Source organism: Athene noctua, chromosome 8 (genome assembly GCF_965140245.1).
Source record: "Athene noctua chromosome 8, bAthNoc1.hap1.1, whole genome shotgun sequence".
Taxonomy (NCBI): domain Eukaryota; kingdom Metazoa; phylum Chordata; class Aves; order Strigiformes; family Strigidae; genus Athene; species Athene noctua.
The window spans coordinates 3,997,317-4,014,692 of NC_134044.1; the positions used below are offsets into that span (position 1 = coordinate 3,997,317).

The window sequence follows — 17,376 nt, forward strand, 5'->3', positions numbered from 1 at the left end:
CATAGAAGTAAAATAGCTTAGCCAAGACGTGGCAGCCAGAATTACTACTTAAAAATTCCTATGATCTACTTATCAGTTTTCTCTACCAAAACACAATCCTCACACTGTAACAATGTAACTCGTGATAAATGTAATACTTCAATTTCATTTGCCAAATAGTCACCTCTTATTAGTAATTTTCTGCTATGAATACACAGAAGTGCACATCTTTTTTTGTATTTTCTGGAATTATATTTTTTCCCTAATGCTAAAAAACAGTAAATCAAATTACTACAGCTATTTAAATTCAGGAAACATGCAGCTAAATGGAACAGAACACTTAAAAATGAAAATGGAGTTATTTGTCATCTATCTTAATTACTAATAATGCATCAGCAATCACAGTACCTAGGAGTCCTGTTTTACAAGAAAGGCAAAGTGAAAAAGAATAATGTGTCAGCACTTCATGTTCTCCAGTCTTCCTTGCTTTAACACACTGTAACACAACAAAATCATTCCCTTCCCTGTGTCAACAGTTTCAAGACCAGAGGCACATTTATGTCACGTTCCTGGCTCTGGCAGGTTCCCATTGACTGATATTGTGGGGATGCTCCAGCTGTTAAAAAGTTAATCTCCTTCCAGATCCCTGAAAACCCTGACTCTCAAAAGCTGGAGAACATTTGATTACATAATGTTGACAGGTTTTAAGAAATACCACATAAAAAACATCGAACAACGTCTAGCCACAGTTGAGTAGAGTGACGTGTAGGTGGATCTAAGGAAGCAGGTTCCCGATGCTGAATTCTTTCTAATGAGTGAGGAGTCTGTCCCAGCCTGAAAACAACACTAAACACGGTGCTTGTCAAACAGCATCAGTCATGCAAGGTGCTGAGCAGTGCCAAGTTTCACAGATACCAAAGAGTAGAGGTTTTGTTCTGCTGAGAAACTGCTACCCTGAATGGATTATCCTATTACTGAGGAGAAAGTCAGCTGAATTACAGCTGTGATAAATGTCTCTGATAGAACGGGTAATCATTTTGTCCTAGGAATGACAGCAGGCAGAAATTTGGAAATTTTCATTGCTGGTAGACTTTCCAGGACAAACATTTCTGAAAACATTAAATAACACTTGCACTCACTTTTCAAAACTAAAGCCACGGCCTTCTCATTTTAACAACCCTCTGAAGTACATCTGGGGAAAAAGAGACAGAAATCCTGCATTACTTTGAAGAACTGCACACTCTGCAGCATCTCAACTACCTTGGAACCCTCCACCAATCCTCATGCTTCATGTCAGAGCTTCTCACTCAATAGTGTTGTACCATAACAGGCAAGTTTCTGAGGAAGCAGGAAGACAGCAAGGATTACTGTCCACAGGCATTTCCCGCTGTCCTCTGCAGCTGAGTTGACTTCCCCTGAGGTAAACATGTCATTCTAACCAGCACTACACCACGGTTCTATAAAAATAAAATCAGATGGATTCCGACAGCCACAGTTCTCCCTGGGTCCTCCCCATCTTGTCCCCATTTAGGAGCTGCATGGGTACCCATGACCTGTGAACATTTAAGACTCTTGAGTCTTCCTCTAATTGTAAGGATATGAATGTAAACTGGTAAACACACAGGTATTTCACATGTCAAAAGAACAAAAAAGGGACCATTAAGACAGAAAAGACAAAGTTATCTAAAGACAGAAGGCAAAAATCAGAAGTGTTTTGAGCATGTACCCATCAACATCAACTTGTCATCGCAGAGAGCAAAAGTAACACTCACCAAAATCACAGACGAGGCTGTAACAATTATTCAGCACGTTCTCACACCTAACAACCCACTAAACGTGATACATCAAATAATCATAAGCTGCATAATACAAACATCGGGCTTTACACAAAAGAAAAATGAATACTTATTCACAAAATAGTGCAGATCCATTTCAGTATTTCTAGTCACGAAGAGCAATGCCTCAGAGAATTACAATAATGACAGTGGGCTTCAGGAGGATGACTATTCTAAGAAAGGCACCCTGCTAATTTTAATATTACTTCTTCATGCTTTTCATCTTCAAGACATTGTACAAAAGCAAACATTTTCACGAAGTGCTTTATAACGTCTGGGTTTTATTTTACAGATGGAAGAACAAAGTGTTCGGAGACACTAAAGCGCTTGTGCAAACCCTCAGAAAATGCCAGTAAAGGCTTTCCCCACCGCTTTTCTCATTTACATCTGTCAATTAGGTGACTTTACAGAGTTCTCCAGCGTCAGTCAGCGTGGGAGGAGACTCAAGCTCCAGATTTAAACAGTTCTTGGAACATGTAACTCCCAGGCTAGCCCGAAGAAGAGGAGCCTGAACGTGCGGGCAGAGGGGCAGCGTGGAGCTGAGGGGCCCGGCGGGCGCGCCTGAGCCGCACCACCCGGCTGCGGGGAGCCTGGCTGCGGGGCGGGCACCGCTCAGCTCCGCAGCTGCTCCTGCCCAGCTCCGCTTCTGGTCTTCCCAGCGCCCCGCGCTGGGTCCCGGGGCAGGGGTTCGGCCCAGCGGAGCAGCCCTGCCACGAGGGCAAGTTTCCGACTGTACAGTCGCACGGCGGGGCGGGAGCTGGGCTCCCCCGGCCCCAGCGTGCCCCGCTCCGCCTGAACCTCGCGGGAGGAAAACCTCCTCTCCCCGCACCGCCGTTCCACCCGCGGCACACAGAGCGGCTGGTCCCGGCCCCTCCCCGCCCGCCGCCGGGGCGGCGAAGGCAGGGACAGCCCACCGGGGCGCGGGACCGACCCCCGCCCGCCGCCCAGGCTCCCCCGGCCTTACCTGCCCGTCATGGCGCCGGGCTGTGGCGGAGGGGCTGCGAGGCGGCACACGCGGCTCGGCTCGGCGGCTCCAGCCCCAGCGAGCCCGGCGGGCAGCAGAAACCCCGCCCCGGCCGGCGGCGGCCCGGGCCCCCTGGACGTGGGCGGGAGCCGCAGCCCCCGGTGACTCAGGGCAGCCCCCCCGGCCCCGCGCATACTTTTCCTATAAAGGGAAAGAAACAGCGAGTAACGAAGCGGCGGAGCGGGCCCGCCTCCCGGCCGCGGCGCGGGGACCCGGCGGCACGGCCCCGTCACCCCCGGGGGTACACACTCGGGCAGCGCCGGGAGCCTGGGAGGGAGAGGGGAAAGGCGGGCGGTGCGGTTTTATCGCGAGGCCGTTACCCGGTGTACAGTTATATCTGACAAGCACCTCACTGAGGTGAGGTGTTTTTCCCGTTAAGAAAGAAGCCGCGTTTCCTGCCTGCCGTTACAATCATTGCACATCCCCACGGTGGGGGGAAAACAACTTCCCAGCGTGTTTTGCCCTCAGGGCAGCAGAAGACACCTCTGGAAAGCTATATCCCCCTGGAAAGCGGTTAGGTGGGATCCTTGGCTCCCAAAAGGAAGAGGGATCACCCTTCCAAAGGAGGAGCCCTCCAAGTGCAACGCTTTCCGTAACATCATCCTGCCCCACGATCAAACTTTGTCCTGAGCACGTACAAGTTTTAAGTTCGCTGACATGTATCCATGTATAATGTATCATTGCTAAAGCGATCCACCAGATGGGACAGGGAGTTTCTTCCCAGAAGCAATTTCAAACTTTATTTGCATCTTGTAAGGCAGCCTAGTGTGATGTGACTCACCATTGCTATGGATATTGTGGCAAGCTTGGGACTGATGATGGAAAACCTGTGTTCTTTCAGTCTCCTGGTGTTGAAACATCTCGTTTTTCAGCCCTGCAGTAGCCATCTAGAATCATAAAGGTTAAATTAACATTTGGTATTTTTAGTAGTTATTTAAACCAGAGTGAAGAATGTTTTGGTTTAATGGTTGGTTGAAGAAAGGGTAATGGGTGATCTTATTAATAAGCAGCCAACAATTTAACAGATTTGGCTGAGTGCACAGTAATAAACAGACTAAGAGCTTCTTACTCATTCTCTGCATCTCTCCTGTTGTAGTGGTTTCTGGGTGCCAACACACAATGGCTCTACTCTTGCCGCTCTCCTTGAGAGAGAAGCGGAGATTACCTGGACTGACCGTGTGAGGAGAGCCCAGGCACTGCCAGGGGTGCTGCGAGGAGCCCCGCACAGGGCAGCGATCGACCCACCTCGAGCAGCCGCCTGCCCACCGGGCCCTCGCCCCTGGCAAGCCTTTCCCTTGCCCGCTGCGTCCCGTGGGGGCTACCTGTGAGCGGTACCCGTCTCAAATACCATCGTTCTCTTACCAAGCTACATTCTGAACGTGACACCATCTTCCTTCCAGCTGCTGAAACCCCAACCCGTTACCGCTCGTAGCTGCCAAGCCCCTTCGGTCGCTTCACGGGGAGCAGCCGAAGCGGGCTCTCCCTCCAGCAGCGACACGGCCGCCCCCGGCATGCCCTGCTCGACAAACCTCCCCCCGCCACACGGACCCGCCTTTCCTTTGAGGCCACGAGCCGGCGAAGCGCCCAGCCCGCCCGGCCCCGCGCGCACGCGCGGCCGCACGTCAGGGGCCGGTAACCCGGATGCAGCTACTCCGCAAGATGGCGGCGGGGCGGCCGGTGTAGCGCCCGTGAGCAGTGCCCGGCCCCGTCATGGCGGACCTGGGCCGGCAGTTGCAGGAGTACCTGGCGCAGTCGAAGGCCGCCGCCGGCTCCAGCGCGACCCCCGCGCCGCCGCCCGCCGGCTGCTCGCAGGAGGAGGCGGGGAGCGGCGGCGGCCTGGGGGCCTGGCTGGGCCCGCTGAACCCCTTCCCGCCGGGCCGCGGCGCCCCCCCCGCGGCGGCCGGGCCGGGGCCGGGGCCGGGGCCGGGGCCGGGGCCGGGGCCGGGCTGGCTGTGGGCGGCCGAGGCGGACCCCTGCCTGCCGGGGCTGTCGCGCTGGCAGCGGCTGGCGGGGAGCGGGCTGTGCCTGCTGCTGGCCGCCCTCTGCTTCGGGCTGGCCGCGCTGTACGCGCCGCTGCTGCTGCTCCGCGCCCGCAAGTTCGCGCTGCTCTGGTCCCTGGGCTCGCTCTGCGCCCTGGCCGCCGCCGCCCTGCTGCGCGGGCCCGCCCGCCTGCTGCGGGAGCCCAGCCGCGGCTCCCTCCTCTTCCTCGGCGCCCTGGGCGGCACGCTCTATGCGGCGCTGGGGCTGCGCAGCACCCTCCTCACGGTGCTGGGCGCCGCCGCCCAGCTGGCCGCCGCCGCCGCCGCGCTCCTGGCCGCGATGCCCGGGGGCGCCGCCGGCCTGCGCCGCCTCGGCGGCCTCTTCAGCGCCGCGCTGCGCCGCCGCGGCAAAGCGCTGCCGGTGTGAGTCCCCCCACCGCCGCCGCGGGGGGGAGGACGGGCCGCCGCCCGGCGGGACTCGGACAAAGGGACGGAGAGACTGGTGCTGGCGCCGGGCCAGGCGCGGGGCACGGAGACGCCGATGAGGATGGCGCCGTCGTACGCCGCTTCCCTGCACCGCGCTGGCGTTCCGGCTGGGTTTTCCTCAGGTCTTGAGCAAGAAGAGCAGCGGCTGGCACCCGGGAGCGGCAGCAGTGACTCTGGGAACTCGTTTTGCTGTGTTCAGGGGTAGCGGTGCTGGTGCCGGCCTGCCGAGCCGCCCCCCAGCACGGGATTTTGCCGTACGGCAAAGTGAGCTCGATAGCCATGGGCTGGAGTCTCTGCAGCTCCGGGTGGGAGCTGGCAGCACCCCACTTTCCTACCTCCAATATAGGACCATGTGGCTGCTGCAGCCTGCTTCAAAACGTGAGTGACGTTACGCAGCTGATGAAATGTAAATTATTGACTTGCCCGATACGTGAAAAGCAAGTATCTTAACAGCTGAGGTGCGGAGGGCTGACTGATGGTGAAACACGGAGACAATTCAGCAAAATCTGATCAAGTGTGGGGGTGAACGTTCAAAAATAGTTAACTGCTGTTAACTCATTTCTGTGCAGACCCCTACACTCTGAACACATGCGTTAGTCGCTGAATAGTGCAGTCATCAGCCACCTCCGGCCAGGGGTGAATACGAATACTGTGCACTGTGCCCACTGAACTACATTTCTCTCTAAAAACCATCGTTAAAATACCATCCAGTAAGTGAAACAAACTTTTCTGGGGCTGTAGGTCACAAAGACTCCCCCTGACTGTGAGGGCAGTCATCTCGCATGACAATGATAGGATGACAGGTGCTAATCTTGGTTGAGAGCTTTGGCCTTTGTAGGTATTGCTGCCTTAGAGCTGCTCTAAGGTAGCAAATACTTGGGCTTTAAAGGGGTAGCTTCAGCTCGTGGAACTTTATTTTTCATAGGTGCAGGAATTGTTTACTTGTCACAGCATGACCTTCAAAAATAGATTTGCTAGTAATGGGGCCAGTTTCAGCTAGCACGGCTCAGTTCCAATGCAGAAACTAAGCAGCTTGAGGGAAGGTGCTGTATTCAGGCTGAGAGCCCCTGCTGAGAGCCTGCTGCTACCAGGGTCGGGCTGCAATGCGAGAAATAAACGGGGCTACCAGGCCTAACCTGCTCAGAGCCCAAGTGAGTGTCTCAGTATACGTGCCTTATCTACAAAATGAAGTCAAACACTGCAATATTTATCTGTTGTCGCTGCTTGGGGTTTAGCATATTCACCTAATACCTGCTCCGAATTAAACCGAAATTGTTAAATGGGGGTACTTAAATGTACATAGATGCTTTAATAAAACTGTTTGTATACCGTATGTCAGTATAGACATTCCACTAATGGTCACTTTTTTTTTCTTAAAATTGTAGATCAGAGCTATCTGAATAGCATTATTAGTTCTCTCACTTTTACAACTTCTAAGCTATAGTATATAATTTTATTCCTAACAGCAATATCAAATTAAACAAATCTTAGACAAGGTGGAGCTGTAAACTAGCAGGTAGATCATAAGGATTCTGCATGCAGCACCGGTAAAAGAACTTGACCTGAAGAGTACAGAATTATATTCCCATCAAGTAATTTTATCCATTTTCCAGCAATAGTGGGCTGTAGTATTGTGGATTGGGAAGCTGCTTCCGTCTCTCCTGCTATGCTGTCACCTTCTAAGATGTTATACAAAAGCTAGGTAATGACTCAGTTTTCTTAGAACTTCTTGTGTGTATTCCATGATCATGCAGTATTTCAAAACTTAATTTAAATAGCTGTCCCTTGATTAAGACTGTTACTTAACAGCAGGTACCGTAGTGGTTTAAGGAGTTAAGCAACCATCAGAGGAAAACCAAGCATACTCCCTACTGTTTAGTTAAAGCTGGGTTTCCTATTACTAGGTGCACTCCAACTTCTTTTGGTAGAGGACTGTGGTTTAGTTAAGAACTAAAGCTCATCCTCTAAATCCCATGTTCTACCTATTAGACAAAAGTCACTTTCAGCCCCTTAAAAATATAAAAGGCTTGTTAAAAAAAACGGAAAGCTTTCGCCTTTGCTAACGATTAAATCATTGGTATTTATCATTAAACCTTCAGGATAGATCCTAACTCCCAGATTTAGTCACCAAAAGTGACCAAAGCCCTTCCTCAAATAGAGGTAAAAAGCACTTTTTTTTTTCCACTCAAAGGAGAAACTGTGTCATAGCAGGTCAATCTCAGCTGTTTCTGAGTTAATTCCTTTAGGACCATTCTGTCTCTCTAGAGCCCAATGACAAGGGTTTTATAGGCTAACGATCAGAGTTAATTACTATAATTTTCAGATGCCATTTTATACACGAGTTACGAAGTAGGAAAAAATCTCTATACTTGTGACTGACTGAACCAAGAGAACTGCAGCTAAGCATCTATGCTTTGATCTCTTTAAATAAGTCATAAGGACTTAAACCAGTCTTTAGTAAACGTGACTGTATGAGAAGTCAGATAAAATAGCTGCCGTGTATCGCTGCTGTTGCAGTAGCCTTGTCAGCTATAGAACTATATTGCCATATTATCCTGAATATTAGAAGATGAAATTTGTGGCGGGGGGGTGGGGCAGGGTGGGGAGAAGCCTGCTAGTGATACTTTTCATTATACATTATATCCTCTACTTTTAATGCAGGATATTCCTGAGAACTGGCTTTAGAGTATGTACTTACGTGATAAAATTTTCACTGAGGCTTTGGGTATTAAAGGAGCCTTTTTTGATAACCCTGGTGACTGGAGATGATTTATATGAATGATTTATGGGGAAAACAAACTCATGGTTGGTAAGCAGCTTTATTATGAAATGTGGGAAATGGGCATAACCCGTCCTCCTCATTTCCCTCCCCTAGTAAAACTTGGAAACAATATCCTAAAGAAAGATACTTAAAAAAACATTAAGATGAAAGTGATCAACTATTGAGGTTTGTACTTCAGCATTTGAATGCACCAGATTCTACTCAGCACCCGTATCTTTAAGCAGTGCGTCCTACAGACATTGTAAAACATACACATCCATATTAATCAAGCTGTTAAACTTCTTTCTTCCTCAATTTCCATAAACAGAAGCTATTTTGAAGAAAAATATTTGACTTGCCTAGGTGAAGCGTAGAATGACAACATTTGTCATGATGCCTATTTGCTAGTAGTCCAGATTAAAACTCACACTATGTCTACAACAACTTTTTCTAAATGGTGTTCCACGTTTTTCTCTTTCAGGATGGTAGACTAGCAAGCAGCGGTGATTTCCTGTGTTTTGGAATTTAACGTCAGCACCACTTGTAATCTGTAGACAGCTGTGGCTAAAGGTGAAAACGAAAGTTCTCTATACATGATAAAGCAATGAACTAGGAGTCAGCTATTAGTATTTTAAACGGTTGAGATTTCAGGAGGTAGTTCTGTTGCTTCAACTGATACACGTTTGCCTAAAGACAACCCTCTCTATAGTAATAGGTGAGTAAAGAATCACACACTGTGTTGATTTTTTGTTAATTTTTGCGCAAATTACATTCTGTATTCATACAAAAACAACGTAACTCTTCTGACAAACTGTACATATAGAAACAAGTTTCTGTCTGGAGGTGAACTGAAATCTGTGGAGGTGCTCCATGTCTCACAACACTTAAAAAAAATTCCAGCTCTTCGCAAAACAAAGTAGGTAAGAGAAGGTGAGGAAAACAGGGGTAGAGAGAACAAAACAAAGCTAGCTACAATACTGCAGCTAGTAGCAGTTGATTGATCTAGGAAAAGACCCTTGTTAGGAACTAATGCACATTGAGTTATCCCAGTTAAGAATCCAGGTTTGTGGTGTTGCAGGGTTACTTTATGAGTCCAGAGTAGCAGTCTCTTTTAAATATTGTCCAACAGGGACTGGGTGTGACCCAGTCAAAGCCTCTTCTATCGGCCTCTTCCACCACCTCTGGATGCTCCTCGTCTTGACTGACCAGAGTTCATGTTATTTCCTCTTCCCCAGTTACTTCCACTCCTTCCTCCTCGAGAAGGGTTATTGCCTCCTGCAGGGCCTCCACCAAAAGCTTCATCCCTGTGGAATCCATCATGATGGTCTCCATCTAAAGAACTAGACCTCCCAGATTTTGGCGCTCTCTGTGAAGGTCCTGAATTTCCTCGTCCTAAAAATGAAGCACAGTCAGTTACTGATGCTGAAATCTAGGCCTTGCCCCTTCTCAGAATTAACCATATATTTAGCTAGTTCTTCTGGGGTATCATCGCTCACTGACCAAATGTAGTTGAGACCTGTAACTTTACACCTCCTCCCTCCATATGCTTTTTCTCACATAGATTTAGTGTCTCCATTACAGTCCAGAGATGGACAGCAATCAAGAAATTCTTTGGGACTTAAAGCAGATCGTATTGGATACAGTCAGCAATCTCTTACGTAAGTTAGAACAGTGATAATCATGGTGTCCTCAAAACTGCCAGGCATACCTGGTTCTTATGCTTTAACACCATCTATGGTTCTCTCTATTTTTATTGCAAAATACTTCTTTTTTTTCTTAAACAAAGACATTGCACTGATGGATCAGTTGAGGTTGGTGGTAAAGACAATAACATTAATGTTTCGTTCCATTTTTTGCTGAAAATAATGAAAAAATGGTCTGTTTTACTACTGATTAGGAACATAAACTACATGAGCCCTAACTGCCAGGAACAGGATTTTCTACGTCTCACAGATCTTTTTATTACTGGTATGTAAATCAACATTAAAAAAACCCCCAAGTTATTAGCTCAAAATAACAAGCAGCATTTTGAAAAAAGTAACGGTGCATTACGTACACATGCTACAGCTACATGAGGATATTTTTGCTCCACTTTAGCAAGAGTGACTGTTTTTTATTGACTCTGCTTGGTTCTGTGTAAAATAGAGACCAGATTTTTCCACAGAGTTTACAATTAATGAAATTTTAATCTTCAAATGACTTTACCAATACAACTGAAGGTGACAGCCCATATATGAAAAAGTATTCCTCATGTTTTATCAGGCTTTCTGCCATTGTTCTGAACTTCCTTTGGTACATTAATGAGCTGTCTAGGCACAAGAAATGTGGTAGTTAACAATTGTTTTGACTTCAATAACGAATCTGATAGAGTTATCACAAATTATTATTGAATCTAGAGAAGGAATCCTTACAGATTTGGTAAGGTGCTGACTAAAACACAACATACAGTTTTGAAAGGAGAAATAGTGATAACAGAGGGAGTTTACCAGCAGAATTTTATTAAAAATGTCTGTGAACAAATGTAAAACCTGATGTTAATATGACACTCGAAATGCAGTCCACACAGAGGAGAACTGGCATACAGTTAAAACTAAATGAGCTTCAGGATAAGAGGAAGTGGAATGAAATTCAGTGGCATCAAAGACAAATCTGTGCAGTAGAGGTCTAACAAAAAATTCAGCTATAGGCTGGCAGCTCAGCATTTAGAAGCAACTGAGAAGGATCTCTGTCACTTGATCACTACCTACCAGTGACAAGAGATCATTATAAAAAGAGACAACATTGAAAAAAGACAGTGGCAATCCTGAGGTTTATAAGAAGAAAAAGGATCAAGAACTGGTGCAGGGCTAATAGGATGACTGTGGAAATGGCGTACCCAGTTACAGGCTCTGAACCAGCCACTAACTCCAAAAGAATGTATTCTGTGGGTTACGGAAGCTAATTGCATGGCAGTGCCACGTCGTATTTCCCCTCTATCTATTAGTCACATCAGGAGCTATTAGGAAAGAATGGAGAAACTAGAACGAAACCAGGAGAACTGTAGAAATCCATGGTTAAACCACATCTTAGTGTGTGCAATTCCTGGTTACCCCATTAAATTTACAAAAGGATAAATTAAAACGGAAATTAGCATATACAGAGTAACAAGCATAGTAAAAGATACCAACTTCCCAGGGAGAACATCTAAGGAGGTCAGAGCTCTGACTTGGAGAAGAGCTAGTTCAGTATGGAAACAGTAGAGTTCAATGCAATTAAATCAGAGGTGCCATTCAAAAATAATAGGGATCAACTTTCAACTGTTCCAATTAAAACATAAGACATCATTGAATGAAATTAGTGAATATTAGGCTTAGAACAAGAGAAAAACATTTTCCTTCCTCTCTTTTTTTAAAGCATGGTCTACTGCAATTAAGTTTTAGAGCTCTGTCTGTGGATGTTGTGGATGTCAAAAGTTTATATGATTCTTAAAGCAATTGGAAGAGCACACAAAAGGTAACTGTCAAAAGCCATTAAATACGAGAGTAATATTTCAGTAAGTCACTGAACTACAGATCTTCACAAGTTTAGAGAGCAGTTCAGGGACACAGCACTACAGACTTCCAGTGGTCATAACACTCTTCCCTCAGTAGGTGTTACTGGCTATCACTGAAGACGTAAAGCTGCTGAGCTTTATGGACTTTCTGGTCTTTCTGGTCTGATCATGGATGGCCATGTTTACACTCTTAAAAAGTAGAGAACTCATATAAGGAAAGGCTTAAAAAAAGTCAGGGTTCATTAAGTCCAACAGAATGAAGGCTGAGACGGGAAAGATATTTGAGTTAAAGGACACTAGCACAAGCATGAATATTAAATAACTATTCTGAAAGTTAGAGGGGAAAAAAGCTCTTAACAAGGGTTTTCCAACTGGAATAAAAGGGAGCCAAAACCTTAACTGCTTTTGAACAGGGCAATAAAGAAGAGGATTATATGATGCTGGAGAGAAGATTTGGATTTGATGTCTCAGAAAATCCCTCTGTTTTTACGTTCCTATAAGATTGGTCTTCAGCTTCACAGCTGGCAAGATCAAATATTTACCAGGTCAGCTTTCAATAGCTGAGGAATTCTGGGTAAGCCTACTGTTGAAAAATGTGCCTGTGTTACATAAGGTTTTCAATACATACAAATTACCTTTGCCCCTCTCCTCTGGAGGTCCACCTGGAGCATCCATTTCTCTGTGGTCAGAGGTCCCTGGTCCATCATGCCAGGGACGCTTACGTGGTGGCAGTGAGGCCATGTCCATGCCCTGGAGCGAAGAGGAACGCTCTCTGTTAGCTGGAGAATGCCCATCATGAGGAGGGTGATCTGGACGAGGACCTGAGCATGAAGAGAAAAAACAGGATAATAAGTAATGTTCACCTGATCATTATTCCTCACGTACATTACATACTTTCCACACTATTTGGGAGACAATTTAAAGTTAAAATTACATAAAGCTTCCTCCCCAGCTCAACAGGCAAACAAGCAAACATCAGATGAGTAATTTGTAAGAAAGTAAAAGGCTTAAAAGATGATGGGAAAGAAAGTAGTGACAGATCTAAAGTGTTCTTTTCAGTATACCCTATTTTCATGTATTTTGGAGACAATCACATCTTCATTTCTTCATGTGTCATTTGTGCTCATTTTTTCCATAACACTCTAAAACTCAGTTTTGCCCCATAAGGGGTTGCCATTAGTAACCCAAATGCAAATACCAATAAGCTGTCAGACATTGCAGCTGAAAACATTTTTGCAAATAGAGAAAATGACATCCAAGAAAAAGATTACTATTACCTTTAATATACATCTCAAAAAAACAAACGAGATATGCTTCAATCATCCGCAGGTGACAACAACAGGCAGTTCTGGGCTGTATAAAAATTCAACTTAAAATCAAGACTCAGGTCTGCTGGTTTTGCCTGGGACAGAGTTCATTTTCTTCACAGTAGCTGGTATGGGGCTGTGTTTTGGATTTGTGCTGGAAACAGTGCTGATAACACAGGGATGTTTTAGCTGTTGCTGAGCAGTGCTCGCACAGAGCCAAGGCTTTTCTGCTCTTCACCCCCACCACCAGCGAGGAGGCCGGGGGTGCACAGGGAGCTGGGAGGGGACACAGCCAGGACAGCTGACCCCGACTGACCCAGGGATATCCCAGACCATCTGGTGTCAGCTCAGCATAGAAAGCTGGGGAAGAAGGAAGGGGGGGGGGGATGTTTGGAGCAATGTCGTTTGTCTTTTCAAGTCACTGTTACACGTGATGGAGCCTGGCTGTCCTGGAGATGGCTGAGCCCCTGCCTGCCCATGGGAAGCACAGAATGCATTTCTTGTTTTGCTTTGCTCACGTGCACGGCTTTTGCCTTACCTGTTAAATTGTCTTTATCTCAACCCACAAGTTTTCTCACTTTTACCCTTCCAATTCTCTCCCCCATCCCACCAGGGTGGGGGGAGCGAGCGAGCGGCTGTGGGGTGCTTAGTTGCCAGCTGGAGTTAAACCATGACATGAGGCCACAATCATTTTTTGTTCAGTGAGACAGTTGCATTTAGAGCCAGTTAAATTCTGAATAGTTACTTTTTCCTAAAGTTAGAAGTCCGAAGAACTATCTTTTGTTTTTCTCATGGTAAAAGACTGGTAATGAGCATATGAGATACAGGAAGAACAGGTGATTTAAAAAAAAAAAAAAAAATTATTTGTAGGTGGTTATATTGTAGAAGAGTAGTCTATTACCTAAAAGAAACCTCACCAAATTTTTTACCTGGTTCTCTGTTTCCCTCCCAGGATTCTGGTTTCCGTCCTCCTTCAAAGCGTGGAAGTTCATCTGGAGTAGGAAGTAAACCCTTCCGGCCTCCTGAGCAGTAAGAGATGCAGGGGACAGGAGTGAGAAGAGACACTGTATTCATGAAAATACTGTAATTTGCCTGAGAAACATCTTTGCTTCCTTATCCTTGCATTTCAGTGTGGAATAATGTTCCCCTCACCTCTAAGAGCACCACGACCTCGCCCCCGAACACTGTGGTCCCTTCCTCTTGAGTTTTCATCTGGAGAGTCAAAATTGTCATCTGGCCCAAAATCTTCAGGGCCAGGAAAGCCATCTCTCCCCCTGGGTCCCCGGCCCTCATGTCTCGAGGGTCCTCCTCTTCTGAAGCTACAAGAAAGAACATGGTACAAATGTGGTTTTTAGGCAGAAATTAGATTGATAAACTTGAGTCAGCTTCAGTTTAATAATCAACTTATTTCTGAACTGTTTTACTTAATACTATAAGCACATACAGTTACTAGAATAGGATTTGTAGGTGGAAAGGTGCTCATTTTCTGCCTCTGAGCACTTGGTTTATTCACTGTTTATTCATACTTCCTTCTGTTGACTGTGTTGGTTTTTCATACAAGAAAATATTGTCAAATATACTGCGTTCATTTAATGAAAAGAGGAAAAAACAATCATTGAGTGATGATAGATATAAGATAAGGTAAGGAAAAGGATAAGTGAATTTCCCTTAACTGTGGTGGTCTTGCTTTCCCCTTCCCATTTTGCCTTTCCATTTTAGTGATAAACTGAAAAAATACAAGCCATGAGAGTCATGGCTGTAACAAAACATCCCAGCATCTCATTCCTATTGATCTGGGATTCTTTTGCTAGAACATTCTCTTTTTCATTTCATTCTTCTAAATTTACAATTTTAGCAAATGAATTTAGACTGCACTTGGCTCTGTAGGGATGATGATTGCTGAACAGCATGCACAGTGGAATTCAACAACCTGAAGAGCAGTTTATCCAACTGCAGTAAGGAAGAAATTTTTTTTGCAAAATGTAGTTACGACACTAAAGTTTCTTTCTAGTAAGTACCACGGCATCTTCAGTAATTTGGTTATGATTGGGATCTGCATCTCATCTTAAATGAGTATAGCTCCTCCAGTATCACACTGGGGTTTTAACAGCGATCTTCAGAGAGAAGAATGGTTCTTAATGAACTGTCACTGCCACTCCAGGTAAGCCTATAGATGGCTGCGTGAATACTACTAGTTTTGTTGTTTACATTACCAGTTTAAACACTTGGAGTGCTCGTAGAAGTGCATACGTGTTCTGTGTACTACTGCAACTCCAAAAGTGCACACTAGCACCGCCTGTTAGGATTGTCTCAGTTTACAGCCCAGTTTCTGTGCAAGCACAGGTGAGGTGTTTAGGTGGTGCAGGCACACTGGCTCAGGAACCCTCACAGTGGGACCCCACGCTCTCCTGCCCACCCCTCAGTGACAGCACAGACAGTGTGGAGCACTCTGCCCGTTCACACTGATGCCCCCCACCTCCCCTCGCTTCCCAGTTCCACACTGGCCAAACCATAACCACCGTCATACTCAGATGGTGTTGGCTTTGTGCAACATCCCCTTCCCCAGCTCATTAACGACACAGTGCATCCTATTACAAGCAAAACTTTAGATACTTTTATTTAGAATTTTAACAACATTAACCTTTTAATTACAAATTTAAATATTTTAACAGTAGTCATAACACAATACAATATTTTTAAACTTTTACATTTTTCTTTCATTAAAAACAATAGGTCTGTCTCCACCTCCCAGAAAACAAACACAATACAGAGAGGAGGCTGCTGTGCCTGTACAGGTACAACAGTGGATGGAGGGAGTGCTGTGCATGGACAGTGAACCATTTTACATTAACCTGGATGATTTGGGAAAACAAACGGAACAGTTTCAGGTACAAATGGTTCAAATAACCACAAAGCAATATTGTTTAGCCTTGAAACAGCACAGTCCTCTAGATGTTCTTTAGAGGGCCTCCCATTTTAATACTGACATGGTGTGATTCTGCTTAGCTTGTAAATTACCAAGATTTGCAACACAAGGTCCTATGACTAGCAGGAATAGGGCCTTTCCTTTTGTTTCCAGGCAACATTATGGACACAGTTTAGTTTTGAAATCTATCATACCTATGCCTGTCATGGCCACAGCTCTTAATATTGTATTATGTATATCCTTTTTCACTTTTTCATATCAGTCACATGTAAAACCCTGCCTTGCATAGGGCTCAGTTCCTGTTTTGACTGCTCTCAGATCTTCTTCCTTGAGGCCTAGGACCTTAATGTACAGAACTACACACTGTGCAGATTAGCAGGCAGGAAGAGGCAGGTCTCTGCAGTAGAAGCATCATGTTGATATGCACAGGTAGAGTAAGAACAGGACAGGGATGAAAAGGACGGGAAATTAGAGAGAAACACACATACACACACTTCCCTCTCATGCTCGATCAAACCAGTTACAATCTAAGTTCCAAACCAAGTCAGGTAAACAAGTGGTTGGGATTCTTAAGTTCATCTCGGCATCTGCAGTAAATGGCACCTAATTCACCTTCATTCAAAGGAATTCATCGAGCACAACAAGCCTTTTATAGCCCTGTGCTGATTCCTTGTAAACCAAACTCTGTACAAACACTTGTACTCTGACAAATAGACTCTTCTTAGTTCAGAAGTCAGATTTACAGGTCACAGGGTTCTTGGACTCTCTTCCTGAAACCTTTTTAAAAATCCAGACCATAATAAATATTTTCCAGTCCCTAAGCATTTCCAATATAAGATCTGAAAATCTCTACTGAGCTTCTAAAAGTGTTGTCTGCTGTGTCTTTTAGAATTCTATAATGCAGACGATTCAGCTTGCATTCTCTCTGTGTTTACTTTTTTAAAATGGCTTTAATTGTTACCTTCTTTTAGTTACTGTTCATTTCTTTTCATACTCTTCACACAAAAGGAAGGTACATCTTTACAGAGCTAGGTAGAAAATAGCTAAAAGAAGAGCTGTATAGATGCAAAGTAAAAGGAATGTAAGAAAATGATTAAAAAGGCAACTAAAACACACAAAATTCACATTATGTGGAGACCACAATATATTTGTACAAGTACACGTTCTTATACATATAGAGTTGGTGGTCAGTGAGAGGCTTAGACATTGGAGGCCAAATTTAACTCAGTTAAAACTAGCATAAAGCTGGAGCAATTTCAGTGACAGTCAATCTTACTGACTTAGTGTAATTCCTCCACATTTACATTGGTAACTAGAAGCAAATTCATGCCTTTGTGATTTATTTGGAAATTGTGAGCAATGACATGGACATTGCTGTAAATTAGATTATTTTTGACTTCTTCACTTGGCATTAAGAAATAAGTCAGAAAGAGAAATAAAATTTCTACCAGCAAAACCATGAGAAAATAGTCTCAACAGTCCAACAGATGCTGTAGCTCTGCCCCATATATTTGATAGTAGGGTCACTGCTCCTGCTCCTTACAAGT

The 17,376-nt window shown here is 45.3% G+C and overlaps 3 protein-coding genes across 7 annotated transcripts in view; 1 reads left to right on the plus strand and 2 right to left on the minus strand.

Moving 5' to 3' along the window:
* LIMS2 (LIM zinc finger domain containing 2) overlaps positions 1 to 4,343 on the minus strand; it is a 30,860-nt gene extending 26,517 nt beyond the window's left edge. The window contains exons 1-3 of one of the 3 annotated variants that reach the window (XM_074911736.1): positions 4,084 to 4,343; positions 3,908 to 3,980; positions 3,620 to 3,725 (exon numbers count right to left, since the gene is read on the minus strand). Coding sequence is in view for 1 of the 3 variants with exons in the window: in XM_074911735.1 (XP_074767836.1) it covers positions 2,779 to 2,789 (11 nt within the window). In the remaining 2 variants the exon portion in view is untranslated. Of the gene's footprint in view, positions 1 to 2,778; positions 2,924 to 3,619; positions 3,726 to 3,907; positions 3,981 to 4,083 lie in introns of those variants that run through there. The other 2 variants (XM_074911737.1, XM_074911735.1) reach the window with 2 other exon arrangements.
* A 146-nt stretch (positions 4,344 to 4,489) lies between these two features.
* Positions 4,490 to 13,964, plus strand: SFT2D3 (SFT2 domain containing 3). 3 transcript variants are annotated; one of them, XM_074912808.1, is made up of 3 exons: positions 4,490 to 6,013; positions 8,546 to 8,634; positions 13,856 to 13,964. In XM_074912808.1, the coding sequence occupies exon 1, from the start codon at positions 4,549 to 4,551 to the stop codon at positions 5,242 to 5,244; it is 696 nt and encodes a 231-aa protein (XP_074768909.1). In that variant the 5' UTR covers positions 4,490 to 4,548; the 3' UTR covers positions 5,245 to 6,013; positions 8,546 to 8,634; positions 13,856 to 13,964. The 3 variants fall into 3 exon arrangements, with proteins under 3 accessions (XP_074768909.1, XP_074768908.1, XP_074768907.1); XM_074912807.1 differs by lacking the exon at positions 13,856 to 13,964 and having other exon boundaries at positions 4,490 to 5,681; positions 8,546 to 8,655; XM_074912806.1 differs by lacking the exon at positions 13,856 to 13,964 and having other exon boundaries at positions 8,546 to 8,647.
* The window catches only part of WDR33 (WD repeat domain 33), a 72,069-nt gene continuing 63,465 nt past the window's right edge, over positions 8,773 to 17,376 (minus strand). Inside the window, exons 20-23 of the mRNA XM_074912803.1 lie at positions 14,056 to 14,222; positions 13,833 to 13,925; positions 12,232 to 12,417; positions 8,773 to 9,456 (exon numbers count right to left, since the gene is read on the minus strand). Of these exons, the coding sequence (XP_074768904.1) occupies positions 9,224 to 9,456; positions 12,232 to 12,417; positions 13,833 to 13,925; positions 14,056 to 14,222 (679 nt within the window). The 3' untranslated portion in view covers positions 8,773 to 9,223. The remainder of the gene's footprint in view (positions 9,457 to 12,231; positions 12,418 to 13,832; positions 13,926 to 14,055; positions 14,223 to 17,376) is intronic.